General features: G+C 38.6%; 1 protein-coding gene across 1 annotated transcript; it reads right to left on the bottom strand.

Annotated features, from left to right (window-relative positions):
* Positions 1–12933: 12933 nt before the first annotated feature.
* LOC147498363 (uncharacterized) lies at positions 12934–16203 on the bottom strand. The gene is made up of 3 exons (XM_086559042.1): positions 15496–16203; positions 15268–15339; positions 12934–14095 (listed from the first exon to the last, which is right to left on the bottom strand). The coding sequence occupies exons 2-3, from the start codon at positions 15335–15337 to the stop codon at positions 13041–13043; spliced, it is 1125 nt and encodes a 374-aa protein (XP_086415168.1). The 5' UTR covers positions 15338–15339; positions 15496–16203; the 3' UTR covers positions 12934–13040.
* Between the last annotated feature and the right edge of the window lie 293 nt (positions 16204–16496).

The raw sequence follows: 16496 nt of genomic DNA, 5'->3' as shown, positions 1-16496 counted from the left end.
ATCGACCCAATAGCACCATGGGTCTTGTATCTCGGCGGGCATAGCAAGTCCAAGAACAAATGCTAGCAAGAACACGGTAATTTCCATTGGTTCTTCGTCAATGTTGATGGAGAACACTTGTTCTCCATCCGGTCTCTCAAAGAAAATGCAGTTATTATAAAAATAAGATGCAAGTCTTTGGAGAATAAAGTTCACCCGGTCTTACCATAAGAGGTCCCAGACCAACATATGTGATCACCTTGCGAAACCAAGCACCGTAAGTAGTGCTTTGGAACAAATCTTGAAAGACTGTTCGGTATCAATGTTGGAGATGTCATCTCAAAATTACGCTTTGGAATAGCTGCGAAAGATCGGATACTACTGGCGAAAAACTGGAAAATTTCTGGTCCACGGAAGTCGAGTCATGAATGGCCATCAACTAGAAAGCGAAGTCGCTCTTTGTATTTTGGAATTCCGGTAACTAGGTCGGTCGGCTTGACTTGGCGTGGCTCTTTTAGTATTTTGGATTCCAGTGTTTTAGCGGTCGGCGCTTCTATGATGGCGAACCTTGGCCTCGAGTAAAATTTTCTGTCGAGGAAGTGTAGAGTGGCTGGCCGCTACATGCAGGCTGGCGCGGCGCTCCGAAGTTGCAGATTTGCAAAAATGAAGTCGAAGCGTGGGAATCGCGGGTGTGAAGGGTGAGTGATGGAGTTTAGGTGTAGTGTGAGTTGTGAGAATAGTTTGTATCAAGTTTATATAGGTTTAAAGTTGCTAAAAGGATCGGAAAGTTGCCAAAACTAATTACGGCGGTTCAGGAAATCCTAAAATTTCCAAACTCGAAAAGCGGAAACAACTCATAACACGGATTCTAATTCAAACCCAGTATCTTTTAGGTTGATTTTATGATAGAATGTACCTATTTAATCTAGATTTCATCCTACAATGATACTTGATCATATTTCTGCCTAAACAACCATATTTTCACCTTGACTCCGCAATTAATTCTAATATACGAGGGTTATACAAAAATCATGCTTGAATTGATAAAACCACCCCCAAACAAGTTGGGAAGGTGGGGTCAATATGAAACGACCATGCATAATGAAAATAAGCCCTTATATTAAAATTTCATTCGGAGTACCACTACAAAATTCAAATTACGGAAATAAAAGTTACATTACAATAAAAACAACAAAAATAAATAAAACAACAACCACTATCAATCCTCGGACTCTCTAAGCATTTCGCGGTGGTGGCGAGGGCACACTCTAGTGGTGGCTCACGGGCTCGAAGGTCCAGCAGCAGTCGTCGCCGTCGGCGGCGGCTCATGCCTCGTGGCTGTGTCCTCGAGGCGAGTCGTATGAGAGGGGGAAGCGTGCAAGCATATCCACTCTAAAGCTGGCGCTGGGCTTCCATCTCAGCCCTGCCTGCTCCCATCTCTCATCCTCTCACGGGTGCGGATCTCGAAGTTGTGATGAATAATAGTCGCTGTCGAGTCCGGAGGTCTGTCATGCAGATAGTGTTTAGTGAGTGAGCATGCCCCTATGAAGCATAGCCATGCGTTACGCATCGAACCAACACCTCTGGAAGGCATCTGCATCAAAGCAGGTCACGTCCTCCTCATCCTCGGAGGCATCCTCATCCTCCTCCTCTTCATTCTCAGCTCCTCCATCCTCTTCTTCTTCTTCTCTATCCTCAGCCCTCCTCCAAACTTGTTGGACACTCTCCTATAGATCTGGCGTGTTACGGTGCGGGGTAATGTAAATCTATCGGGTGGCGGGAGCTGCTTTCATCTTCAGCATGATCTTGGTGATTAACACAGGAAGAGGTGCCAAAGACCTTCCGACCCCCCTAATCATGCTCAGCAAAAACTCCAGGATACAGAAATCGTACTTACGCTCTGGAGTACCCATAAGACGCGATGGAGGCGAGTCGGACCGATGTCAGCGACCTTGTCCTTCCCTAGGACATTCCGACCAATCCCGGGCAGTAGCCGGTGGTTGGTCCCGGGGATGCTGGCGAACACAATGGGAGTTTGTATTGTAGCTCCCATTGATGGCGATGCGCCCATCAATGGCTCTACCCGTCAAAGGGGGGCTCTGTAAAGTGGCCTCGGATGGATTCTAGGCGGAATGCCTAGAATTTCAACCAACGATCCGTAGTCGACTCCCTTCTCTTCTTCCTTACCATCACAAAATCCTACTCCCCTCGACTCCACGGTGTTGTAGAACCGTCGGACCAAGTCTTCGTGGTAGAAGGCTTCGGTCGATACCGAGACTATTCAGTCTCTACTAGCCATTCGTCACCGTAAAGCGGGCGAAATGGTCGGCGATGAAAACTTGCTCGGTATAATTGGCGTTGTTGAGCCATCTAGTGTTTGAAATGGGTGAGGGTTTTAAATATGATGTGGTGGTGGTGGTTTGACTTGACCGACTGAAAACGGTGGTGGTGGTGGAGTGGTGGCTAAAGACACCAAATTTTGAATTTTTGGTGGTTTTTTAGTTATTTAAATCGGTGGGGGTTGTGGTGGTTTGGTTTTAGAAGATTTGGGGTTAGGATTTGATTTTTGGCGTGGGTTTATGGTATTTTCTTTTTAATTTTTATTTTTCTAGGTTTGGAGCTTTGTTAATGGCGGTGGAAGATGAAAAAAACGATGAACTATTCTTTGAAGAAGGTAAAAATTTGGCCTTTGGTGATGGAAGCGGAGGTTGGTTGGCCCCAAACCCAAAATCGAAATTTTGCTTTTTTCGATTTTTTGCGAATTTCAAATCAAAATTGCCGCCGTTACCGGTCCGATTTTTGCGAATGAGATATGGAAATGATCAGGGGGGAATTTCCTATCCAATGATCCATAAAACACTCTATTCCGACTTCGGATGACATACGAGATAGTGGAAAATGCCTCGAAGTGCGTGCATGGCGTAAGTTATCGCGAGCGAATGAACTCTAAATTAATAGATTATGTCAATCGAATCGTAATACAATAAAAGCGGCCTAAGCAACTCTAATGGGACATAAAACATTTATTACGGAAACCACGAACACCCACCCCAAACAAATTTTTACAACGAAGCTTAGAAAATTTGTTTTAGCGATCAGGTCTTTTAAAGTCGATTCGAGACTTCCTAGATTACTATGTTTATTTTTATTTTTTTTTATTTTTTATTTTATTTTTAGAAGGAAAAACAATAAGCAATAAAGACATAATTCACACTATAGAGAAACATGACTCAAAAATCCGAGAAAAACATGCAAGATTGGAAAACGTGAACTATGTGAACCGTGGACTTAGGATCCGGTACTTACAGCCACACACTCCATAGGGAGGGCCCGGTTACCTTAATGGTGCACTCACCAATATATTAAAGTGAAAGGAAATGCACCAAACACAGAAATTGAGTCGTTTATAGTCAGATACTCGAGACTTTATCTAAAACATATGTATGAACATGAAGTTGATCATATATCAACAACCGAAATAGTTGTGGATCATTCCATAAATAAATATCACAGAAAACATATCCAAACACAATCAAGCACCAAGATTTCCTACGACGCAGCCTAGTGAAATGAAAGCGAAGTCGGATTACCCTATTGTGTAACCTATCATGCACCTTATTTTTCATTTTTGAATGAGTGGGTGTTCTAGTAAATGAGTGTGGAAAAGTGAATGGTTGTGGAGAATATGGTGGATATGGATAAGTTGTAGAAAGACAGCTTGTACACAATGAGGATGTGGTTTTAGCACCGAACTCATTCATTGTGTGTGTAGGGACTGTCTCAATTCTGAAAATTAAGGTGTCAAATAGTTTGTCCTTCTGAAGTATCTGTTTGCTAGGAGGATTTAAAAAATTATGAAGCCACGGGAGAAACAAAATGATCGAGTGCAAACTTCGAGATTCCTTTGAAAGGGTGGAAGAGGGAATCGAGGTGGATGTTGTGCAAGTTAGTTCTTGATAGGGTGAATTGTCACCTACTCGAAAAAACTCATCGAATTCCTCATCTAGATTGGTCATATCCACATTACTATGGTAGTCCTCTACATCTTTGAGAAAATCCTCTATCCCTTCCTCATCAATAATATGTGTATCGACTAGTGTAGGAATGAAAATATTGGAATCGACTTTCCAAAGGAAAGAATTTTGGGCATATGACTATCGGGGGCGTGTTGTTGAAATAATCTCGAACAAAGCTTTCGATCATGCTAACCTCTCCATCCATAGGCGATTCGGATATTTGTGTCCTTGTTTTAAAACATTGACTTCAATGACAAGATGGCCAAAAGACATGGACATTGAACCATCCGGCAGTTAATGGCGCATTGGCGGTGCCAAGAACGGGCCTTCCCTAAAATAATCGGGATAGAGTCGTTAGCGACTTACGTATCGAGGACTACAAAATCACCCGGATAGTAGAAATCTGAACTTTTACCGGCACATTTTCGACTACACCCTTAGGATACTTAATAGACCCGATCGACTAATTGCAGCGTCATTTTAGTGGGTTGCATCTTGTCTAGACCTATTTGTCTATACAAATAAAATGGGAGTAAGTTAACACTATTTGGGTATAATAGCTTGATCGTCGTATAGGAATCCTAAGGTGCATTTCTGATGGGACGACCGGGGTCCTTGTACTTAACAATTCCATTATTTTGAGGATAAGGTTGGGAATTGTACGTTAAAAGCGTCTTTTGGTATATTTGTCTTCGCCTAGTAGTACACAATTCCTTAAGAAACTTAGCATGATGTGGTAGCTTTTAATAGCCGAGGAAGGGAAGGTTTATAGTTAGATTCTTGAAAACGTCCCTAATCTCTCCGTAATTTGTATCCCTAGTTAACATGGCTAATTTTTGTGGAAGCGGTGGTTTTACGTCTATATTTAGCAATGGTATCACTGGATGTTTAACCGTGGCTTTTCTGTTTCTTAGGTTGTGTTATGGCTGGTACCTCTACGATTGGTAGGCTCTTAGGTTTCTATTGCGGTATCTAGTAAAATAGTAGGTGTAGGGGACTCTTGGTGGGGTAACTATAGGCATAGTTACCTTGTTATCAACCACTCTGCCCGAAGCGGAGAGTGGTGATGGCATTTATCTCACCTACATTTTCATATTCATTACTAGTATTATCGGTTACCTCAAAGGTGTGTTTGTTGTTTTAGGATTAGGTATTGCGTGACTGGCAACACACCTTTGGTTTTGGGCTTTATCTTGAGCCAATTTGTTGGGTTAAATTATTAGCAGTTGTAGAATTTGTTGGTTAGATTGAGCCATAGTTTGGAAAAGTTTTTTGGCTCACTTGTATGAATGTGTCAAAGGCGATCGGTTGTGTGGGTGTAGTAGTCCGCGGGTGGTGTATTTGGAACTATTTCCGTGAATTATTTATAGGTGGATTCGATAATTATTATTGACCGGACGATACCTCTATTAGCATTATAATTATTATAATTACCTTGACCTTGTGCTTGACCTTGTCGAGGTTGCACTTGGTTGTTATAATTATTAAAATTACCCGACCCTGTCCTTGTCGTAGTGGAGCTTGGTTAAAGCCGTTTCGTTGGCCTAACATATTGATTATTGTACCCTTGGTGTGACTTGTTGGTTATTTCTCCAACCGAAGTTGGGATTTTGTCTCCAAGGGGCGTTAGGTTCACTATTAATGGAACAAGCCTGTTCATAGGCTATAGGACGATGGGGAGTCGGGATGCTCGGACTCAAAGAAACTACATGGGTTTGAATTTACATTCATGCGGGGATAGGCTTTTGTTGTCAGAAATGGCCTCTACCTTTTTAGTGAGTGATTCGATTAGAGTTTTAAGCTCGAATCGTGTTTAATTTCAAACATACCGGGCGGCCTTAAGCGTATTAGTAGAACTAGCGGGCGGGGATATCATCACTACCCCCAATTATTATTTAAGCTTAGTTTGGTCCTCTAAAATTTATAAGCCTCGAGGCTCCTTTACTTAAGAAACTACCCCATTCATTATGTCAAGGACTTCTTTATGGTGATGTTGAAGTCCTTTGAAAAAGGCAACGAACTAACGTGTCTTTTGCTAGGTTATGGTGTGGACACTCTATAAGCGGATCGGTGAAAGCGATTCAAGCCTCGAAAATGATTCATGAGGATTTTGTCGAAAAGAAATGAATCTTGGAAAGCATCTCATCCGTTTTAGGGGTGGGTAAAATGTTCCATAAACAATTTGAACAAGTTTAGCCCACGAGTCCACAATTAGGGCTTAGGTGGGTTAACCAAGACGCCGCGCAGCTAAGGTGAAAGGGAATACCCTTAATTTAATTTGTTCCGTACCAACCGTAGGATGGTGGAATGTTGTTAAGACTTGTTCAATCTACGCGATGTCGATAAGGTTTTCATGGTCTAAACCATGAAAAACGGGTAACAAATTAAAAATATTTGGAGGGATTCTGAAATCCCCCGCTGGGTCTGCTAGAACGATGCAAGATTTGGGGCTATCGCTCAAGGCTTTGTAGAAGTCCGAGAGAGGAGTCTCTCTTTCTTCCCCCATTATATCAGGTGGTGTGTGTAAAATAGTAGCTAGAGGTGTAGTGTGTGGTATACTAGATAGATTTGTTTGTTGGTGTTGTTGTATTTTCGTTAGGTGTTTTGTTCTACCGGACCTTAATCTCATGCAAGACTAAGTCGAGCTTAACTAAACATGCAACACTCCAAACAATTACGATATACTAGTATAAAACCTCTAACGAGGAGATCGCGAGGTTTGGAAGGAAGGAATACCGATTCGTCCTTGTTTCGGCTTATGAATAGCGTCTTGTTTACGCTTGTTTAGGTGTATATAGCGAGGTTAGAACAACGAAAAATATGAAAGATCAAAGTTTGAATCAAAGCGTGAAATCGAAAAATTTAACACAAAGCTGGCCTTCGGTTTCGCGATAGAAGCCTTCAGCTCGAGGTATTTTCAATTTACAGTGTTTTAGGGGTGGTCGCTCCCACATGGGGCGGTGGCTCGGTGTCGATAACATATAGGCGGTCGCTCCAGGAGGAGGCCTTGTAGCCTTCGGTGTAAATTTTGCTCGAATTTTTCAACTCTAAAATGGGCGACCACGGTATGATTCAAACAAGGGTGGGTGGGTGAAAGGGGACTTTAAAAACAGTACTAACACTATGAAAACAATACGAAAGTGAAACTAAGATGGCAGCGACGCCATTTGGTAAGAGTGAAATGAATAGTTTACCTACGACATGAACGATGAATTCACAACGTAAGTAAACTAAACTATCTTTTTGTTGCTTGTTTATCAAAGTTTTCTTCTTCTACTCTCAATCCTATGAGATATAGTGGAGTAGAGTGATTCGTTCCACTCTTAGTCCTTCCGTATGCTTGTTTTCTAGTCTCAATACTCTACTTAAAGTCAATGAGAGATTTACGAATTACGAACTAGACTACGATGCAACTACCCACGAAATGCAACTAGTCGATTATCAGACAACTATGGGAATGCTACGGTGATTCTATGATAAGGAGTTAGAGGGGGATTGATTCCACCTTAACTCAACTTAATCCACTAACGACGAAGTAAGTAATCGAATTGGCTGGTACCGCAGAACAATCGGTTCTTCCTAATCCCTAATTACACATGGCATTTCTACCAATTTATAACTAGCATGTGAACAATTAAACCCATTCTCATGGTGAACTAATTATTTACGGCGTGGAATAGAAATTACGGCGACTCTACGATAAAGCGGAATCAAGCTTTCATCAAGGCTTCTCAACCCCTCTAATGGAGTTTAGCCTTGAATCATTCATGAATCGTTTCCATTTAGATTAAAACTAAACATAATATAAAGCATTGAAATCTACTTAATTAAACAATAATGGAATCTAATTAATAACTAAGAATTGAATGGTAACAAGAATTGAATTTAGATCTAATAAATTGTAAATGACAAAAGCGAAATTGATAAAGAACACTACTTTATTGATCTAATCAAATTTAAGAGCAAGATTCAAATGTTTAATCTAATACAATAATTTAAATGGAACTAAACTTAATTAAAACAATTAAATAAAACTAGATCTAGAAGCTATTTTAATGGCTACTTTCTATTCTAAGCTACCTCTATTTTCTAACCTAACCATCTACCATTAACAAAGAATCAAGCTTTTGTTTTATACATCCGGATCTAAAAATCGTGCATGGGCTTGGAGCCAGGGGGTTTGGGCGAGAATCGGGGCCCAAAACCCAATTCTTTTCGATCAAAAGGCCTCTTCAGCTGCAGTTGGCTTCCACAGACATTTCGTCCACTTCCGCTCCTCTGATTGGGTCAAGGCTTGGACCATTGCAAAGCTCTTTCCGAGCGGTCGTTTTGACATAAGGTAGGCCCAATTCGAGGGTCTGAGTCCAAAGATACGGCTTTGGAAGTTCTGCTGACTTTTGCTCCTTTATCTCGCTAAAGTGGTACATTTACGCACATAATGGACTTTGAAGCCTGAAATGCATAAAAACAGCGTGTCGGTGTTAACTCTTACTTATTATTCGCATAATTGGTCTAACAGTATGATTATTAAGGGGTTAAAACTACAGTTTTGGGCTCTTATCAATTTTCATAGCATATATCACCTCACATGATAAAAGAGAATATGCATTTGCATATGCATGTGTCAGATGTCATATGTCATATGTTGGTAATATAATAACATGTCTGTTTTCGTATGTAATTTTGTTTTCACATATGCATAGTCATGTTTTCATAGTCAAATGGAAAATATATATTCCTGACAGAGCCTGTAAGCACAGTGCACTCTTAGAAGCTATATCGTACATATATATTTATAGACTTTGGAACCTATTACGATTTTCTATGTTCTCCACAAACAATTGAAAAAGTGCTTACAAATACAAATGAAGAACAAGAAATTAGAGAGTAGCATACCATCTTTATCAGCAATTTGTACTTTGAAAAAGATAGTGTCATCCTCTTGGTTCATCTTTCCTGCAATTTTCATGTCTGTACTTCCTGTTACATCAACTTGCAATGATGGCATGAATCAAACTTTTGAGTGCATTATCATTGAGCATTGGTCTTTGTATTCCAGTCTTAGGAACATGCTTCAACTCTCCTTCATCGAATGCGACAAATGGATCTAGCTTGCAAAAGCTCCTTAGCCAATAATCTTTTTGACACGACAAATCTTTGATATAAACTAAATCTAGATGAAATTAAACTAAGATGTTTCATAGTCATGTTTTCATGTTTATGTAATTTTTGATATAAACTAAGAGGGATGTTTTCTGGATTGGTCCTTCAAAAATTTGTAGATGAAATCTAAAAATTTTGTCACCTAACTGGGTCTGTATTCCTGAAAATCTAGTTTGTACAACGCCAATTATAAACTTATCATTGATCAGTCAATCAGTGTTTTTGGTGGAGATCTAGTTTTACTTTTAGCATAACATTATTTTTGCCAGAATTCATGTTAGTCAGCAAATTAGATATGAAAATAGAAATTAACATATGAAAATCTATATTTGCATATGAAAATTGAAATTTACATATCCAATGCAGATGTCATATGTCATATGTTGGAAAAAGAATTATATGAAAATGTTGCTAATACAAATTCACATGTTATGTGCAATACTTTTTGTGTGAGCATGTGAAACTTTGTGAGCCAGTCCGCGAGACTTGCTTCCCACGGATTGCAAAGTGGTCGATGGAACGACTAGCGGATGAAGTACCAAAACTTTCAAGCTAGAAAATGTTCCTAATTGCAACATCAAAGTAAAAAAATTGGGCCGGCGAGGAAGAGAAAGAGGCATTATACCCTGAACACCACCAAAGTGAAGCTGAAAGCTTGAGGAGGGAAAATGTTGAGTTGAAGAGGGAGAATGAAGAGTTGAGGAAACTTAGTAAAGATTTAAGGGGTGAAATTGGTAGACTGACGAGAATAGTTTGTGAAGAGAGTCTAGAAGATCTGTTTGAAAATCACGAACATAGAGATGTAGATATGGTTGAAGGGGTAGAGAACAGAGATGTGGATTTGGCTGAAAAGGAAGAATCCGAAAAAGAGGAGGGCAAAAGAGAGTCCGAGTTATCCGAGAAAGAGTTGGCTGAAAAGGAAGAGTTGTCTGAGAAAGAGTTGGCTGAAAAGGAAGAATCTGAGTTGTCCGAAAAAGAGTTGGCTAAAAAGGAAGAGTTGTCTGAGAAAGAGACATGTGGAGAGTTGGCTGAAAAGAAAGAATCCGAGTTGGATGGAGAAGAGGAAAGCAGCGAGACAAAGTCAGATGAGGAGGAGGAGGAAAAATGTGAGGGAAAACCTAACTCGATGGTTAAGAAAGTGAAAGAAAGGGAGCGGATGAAGAAAACATCAACAATATATGAGTTCGGAAATCTTAAGAAGCAAAAAAGGAATACTAAAGTTGCTGAATTGGATGATGAACCAGTGATTGATGCAGATGATTTCGAGACTCCACCACCCCCGCTCGTAGGAAAGCCTATGTCAAAACCACATTCAACCAAGCTGTGGAGTCTACTTGATAAAAAGAAGTTGCCGTTGGTGGAAAGTTTTTTCAGAAAAGCAAACCAGAAGTAAAATTTACTTTTCATAAATATTTGTAAGTTTTTCTTATCGTCTATGTAATTGCACAAATTGTTTTGATCGTGTATGCATATTGCAGTATAATTGCGTGGATGGACATTCAAATGCACTTGAAAATACAGGGGGAACACGTGAACCACCTGATGTTGAACTTCTTTATCAGTGACAAGGTAAATCTTTTGATTACTCAAATCTTTTGAAATGAAAAAACTTGCAATTTAGTAATTTTTCGTACTGTTTATGGTAGATCATTGATTGAATGCGTGCACTTCCAACTCTCTAAGGAAGTGAAAAAGCTAATTAGATCTTCTCCACCAAAGTGTCTCCATTTCTCATCATTTGCATGGGTAAGCATCTTCCATGTAATTTAATTACTGAAGTTGAATATGTAAATTCAACTGAATATGCATACAAGGCATGAAGATGTTGTTGTTCTTATTTGTTGTAGCTGGCTTTAAGAGATAACCGAAACAAGGCATGAAAGTCTATGTCACCGGATGTCCTAAAACAGTTCGACAACAAAGGTCGCTCATCTATTTTTCATCATAAATAGTCCCAAGTTAAGAAAATTCAAAAATGGTTATCACTGGACTTTGCTTCATGTTGATACTTTGAATTGGGAATGGACGACTATGACTCTTTAAGGCCAAGGAACTACGAGAAGAAGAAATACATTCCATTAGAAGATGTTGAAATGTTGGTAAGTGAAATTTTATTTTAAGTTACTATGTAAATCTATATTTACATAGTGTTGGTCTCGTTTGTTTCAGACAGAGTGCTCTGTACGTTCCATATATAAAGTCACTGCATACATGCATGATGTTTGACTTAGGTGCATGCCGCAAGTTGTTGTTGTTGACTCTTTCTAGTTTATAGTATTAAGATCGAGTTTAAGAGCCTCTAATCACCGAAGGGCATGGACTGAAGAAGTAGTTGTTTACATATTTAACATGACAAGGGGGAAATCGACCCCTCACAAATCACAATGTCAATTTTTCTATATATCTTGAAATAATACAAAAATGTCAGAAAAGACACTTTACTTGTCTGGCATATTTCGCATCTTTAACTGTAGATACTCATTTTAGAAAATCTAAGCTTGAGAGAAAATATTGGTCTATCTTTACGTCAAATGTTCAATGGATAATTTAAGTTTACATAGGTCAGTTACTATGTAAATATAGATTTGTATATATATTTACATAGTTTTGGTAATTTTTTTGTTCAATTTAATGCAGCAAGAGAGGGTGGTGGAAGCTATTAGATGTAGGCGTCAGGAGCTAAGGTTGCCAGATGTGGATTTGATGAAAGATATCACAGTTGGAGCATGCCCACAACAAGGAGAATCGTAAGAACTTAACTTCCCAAACTTAAATGTCTTTTTAATCTCTTATCTCTTATCTTAAACTTCTTTTTTTGCATTTTCAGTTCAGATTGTGGTTTCTTCATCATTTTGTTTGTGAAGGCTATAATATGTGGAAAAGATATCCAAGATATAACGCTAGAAGCCGCGAAACAATTGAAGGTTAACCTGACATATGAGATCGTATCAAGCCAACAAGAAAAATGGGATCCAAAAGAAGAATGCAAGAAATGAAGAACTGATCTTCCGTATTTCTAGTTGATTATGATGTGTTTATTTGTGTTAAAACATTAGAACCATTCTAACTCGGGAGTGTTCGATTATGATGTAATGTTACTGTTAATGTGTTAGAGTTGTTTAGTATTGTTCTGCATATTCTGTAACTAACTTCAGATTGCGTTTATATATAATGTGGTTCTTTATGCATTTATATTTACTGTCAATTCTGTTTAATCTGTTTTTCAACTCTTTAGGTCGTTATGCTCTTTTAAATGTAATATGTGCTTCTTGATCTTTTAATGTGCAACTGAAAGTAGGTTATGCATTTAGCAAACTACACAAAGCATTAACAACAACAAATTAAGTTTCTGGAACCATGCTTGCTATAAATTACTGGTTAGGTGATTTTGGATTGTAGGTGACAGGTTGTTAAAATTGGGAAGACGACAAACTAAACTCACAGGTGGAATGATTTAGTATATATGAATCAACCGATAACCATTTCATCTCAAACATCTACTAAATTGGATAGCAAAGCTAGCTCAAACATCTACTAAATTGTAAAGCAAAGCTTTAGTGTCTATGTAAATATAGATTTACATATATAATGACTATGTAAATCTAAATTTACATATATTTGGTCTCTCTGGAACTTTTCAATCCCAAAATGTATTATGTAAATATATATTTACATATATAATGACTATGTAAAAGTACATTTACATAAAGTTGTTAAGTGTCAGGTTAATTTCATCCCCAAAAGTTACTATGTAAAACTATCTTTTCATTCTCCAACTAAAAAACATAACATATAAAATCCAACATCAAACTATAAAATCCAACAAGTTCATCGACATCTTGTTTTTCATATACGAGCAACATCAAAGAATAGATGAAAAATTTATTGAACCGGTACAGAGCATGTTGTAGGAGTGGAGCCCACTCTTGGGTTGCGATGGCCATAGCAAGGGCCCTTGTTCTTCTTCCTACCTCTTGTAGCACCCGTGCTGTGTTTCCGTTTCTTGTCTGGTCTCCCCATCTTCTTTTTCAGATCCGGAGGTAGTAAATCAGGCACACTTGGTATTTTAGCAGGCAATTTACTGTTCTCCACAGGTACTATAGCTCTTGAATAACTATCAGGGAATGTCTGAGAATAGAAGAATTTATCACAGTAGGTATACACATTCAATCCATCAGCCAAAATGGAGTGCAGTGCGTGTGCACAAGGAAATCCTTCGATTCTCCACCAATTACAAGAGCAATGACTTCTATTCAAGTCAACCAAGTGAGTATGAGTAGCACGCACCTCAAAAATACCCTCCCTTGACTTGAGAACCACCCAACTTCTCCCCACCTCAATCCTCTCAGCCAATAAAGTTTCCATAGATGGACATAAGATAGTAGTCCAGCTCCTCGCTAACTCCCGCTGATCAGACATCATTTTCATAATTTTTCCACGGATCTTGTCCACCATTGCAGTGATAGGCAAGTGCCGTTCTAGTAGGATCCAAGAGTTGAAGCTTTCCGCAATATTGGAACACATATCGCCATATCTATTTCCTTGAAAATAAGCATTACACCAATGCTCATAACCTATGGTGGACAAAAATGTTTTCACTTGACTGCCGCAAACATCTCGAAAAACAACCATCACTTTCTCAAACTCATGGTGCATCCCAGCATAGGCAAGGTCTGAAAAAAGATCAAGGATATGCAAGCGGAAGCAATGGTTGCTGGGCATAGCTGAATTAAGATTATTTTTAAGGTGCCACAAACAATAACCATTATGAGAATCAGGAAAAACGCGAGGGACACCCACGAGTAGACCATGGTTTCTGTCAGATATAAAAGTTAGCCTACGATCTTTGGAGACCACCAACCTAAGTTGCTCCAAGAACCAATCCCAATTATCATCAGTTTCAGAAAGTACAACCGCCATAGCTACTGGAAAAATACCTGGAACACAAATAAACATCAATTACTGATTTGGTTTTGCAAAATTATTATGTAAATATTAAAATGCATAGGCTAAACATATGATGTGAACGTAAATTTTTATAGTTTATGCTTGTTTAGTTTTACAAACTACTATGAACTACTATGTAAAAATTCACAAACTCAAAAAGACATACCCCCATTTGCATTTTTGGCAGTAGCTGACAAGACACACCCCTTGTATTTTGTTTTCACGAAAGTTCCATCCAAACAAAGCATAGGACGACAGAAGTTAAAGCCGTGAATACAAGCACCAAATGCAACAAATAATCTCTTGAACTTTCCTGTTGTTGATTCCTTTTCCAAAACAACATGACTTCCTAGATTGGTTTCTTTCGGCTTTCCAACATACCAATGTAACGATGATAAGATAAAGCATAGTCCCCATGTATCTCCTTCAATGCAAGATCTATGCGGTATCGCCAAAGTAATAATTCAAGTTCACACCATATACCCTTAGAAAATAGTCAATGATTTCACGGCTTAATCAAAGGCTTGTCTCTCACCATATCTAAAACAATACTCTTTACAAGTTTACTATTCAGGGGGATTGTTAACATCGGTGAATCGACTCCACATGTGTGCTTTGCTTCCATTGTCTTTATTTCAAAGAACCCGGCATCTTATACTTCTTGGATCGTGAACTCTCCATAGACATCCGGTTTAGGTCTTCAAATAACTTTCGGCCGTGACTTTATCGGGATTATTCTTCTTAATTAGAACTCAGTAATTATTAACAAGACAATGGCGTAAAAGCTCAACATGAAAATTGGCATCACCGCCAGGAAATTTCTGTCCCACACCAGTCAAAATAGGCAAAGAAGCGACATTAACATATTTTTCATCGTATGTAGCAGAAGACATAGAAGAACTAGAAGTAGAAGAACTAGAAGCCTGAAGAGAGACTTTGGAACTAGAACCAGCGTCACATAAAGCAAAAAATCCTCTTGACGATGCTGTTATCAAAAAAGTATCAAGACTTTTAACCAAATTGAAGCAAACAAGGGATTGAAGCTCCAAGTCAGTATCTATCACAATACGCTTTGAATCCCTTACAAAAGACAGTTCTATAGACAATGGAGTAAGGTCTGGCTACTTTTCAGAAATCGTACACTTCAAATCAGAAATCATACCGTTAGTCTCGACACGGACACTCATAATTTGCGTCTCGTACATAATAGCAAAAAGAGCAGTCCCATCCATGTCTGCATTTGCAAAAAACAACAAAATCAAATTGATGAACATATGTAAATGTATTTTTACATAGTCAATATCACCACCGAAACAGTATGTTCAGCAATTTAACTCAGAAATTCATCGCAAAGAAGATAGAAAAGAGGTGAATCTTTTCAGCGTCTAACCTTCTTTCGTCAATTGAGAATCGTCTTTTCGTCAATTGAGAATCGTGTTTTTGTCAAGCAGATGAATCGGTGTTTTTCTCAATTGAGAAACAAAATATGTCAAATCGTTGTCCAAGCAGATCAATCGGTGTTCTTCTGGGTAGAACTTATGATGAATATGGAAGAAGGGTAAAAAAGGTAATAAAATAAAATAGGAAATAGAAATCGGATTGAAATTTCGATGATATTGGAAAGCAGGGAGTTTTTGTGATATGAGCCGATAAATAAGGAGGTTATGTGGTATGGGCCGATATGAAGGGGTTTACACTAATCCGGATTCAACCCAATGGGCTGAGCCCCATTTCTTGCTTTACATGGACAACACTTGTGCAAGTATAGGAAGTCCAACCGAGCGTTTATAACCTGTACTTGTTTAAAATCGTTAATGAGGCTAGTACTGGACTGGACGTTGAGCGTATGAACTCAATAGGTTACATGTAGACTGTGGTGATCTTCCAATGCAAAGACACATCACACAAATTAGATTGTGCATTTGTGCATTTGTGTTTTTTGCTCATTTAATTTTACATTAGACTATGAAATTTGGCATGTGAGCATGTGACAACGTTGATAATAACTTGGGGGCTTAAAATAAGGAATGAAAATGAAAATCTATGGAGAAACATTTACAACAGGAGCATCTGAGCATCTCTTCATGCACATCCGTGTTTCCAGACAAAAATCACAAAGTTTCCAAAAGTTTTCATTGCAAGCCTGAAACCAAACAGAATGTGAATCTAAGTGTACTACTATTCTACTATACGTGCATCATCAAAGTAAATCTTTAGAAGAAGAGAACGTGGAGAACTAGATTTTGTTGGGTTTTTTTTTTTTTGAAAAGATTTTGTTGGGTGTTGTTTTAGCTAAATTTCTCAGTTTAAAAGCAAATTCCCCCTACATTTATTCTGACACTTTTAACCAAATTCAGAAAAATTCTGCCTTCATGAATGGCACTATTTCCT

The sequence above is a fragment of the Coptis chinensis genome, chromosome 5 (genome assembly GCF_015680905.1).
Source record: "Coptis chinensis isolate HL-2020 chromosome 5, ASM1568090v1, whole genome shotgun sequence".
Lineage (NCBI taxonomy): Eukaryota > Viridiplantae > Streptophyta > Magnoliopsida > Ranunculales > Ranunculaceae > Coptis > Coptis chinensis.
This window is presented reverse-complemented; position numbering and strand designations above follow the sequence as displayed.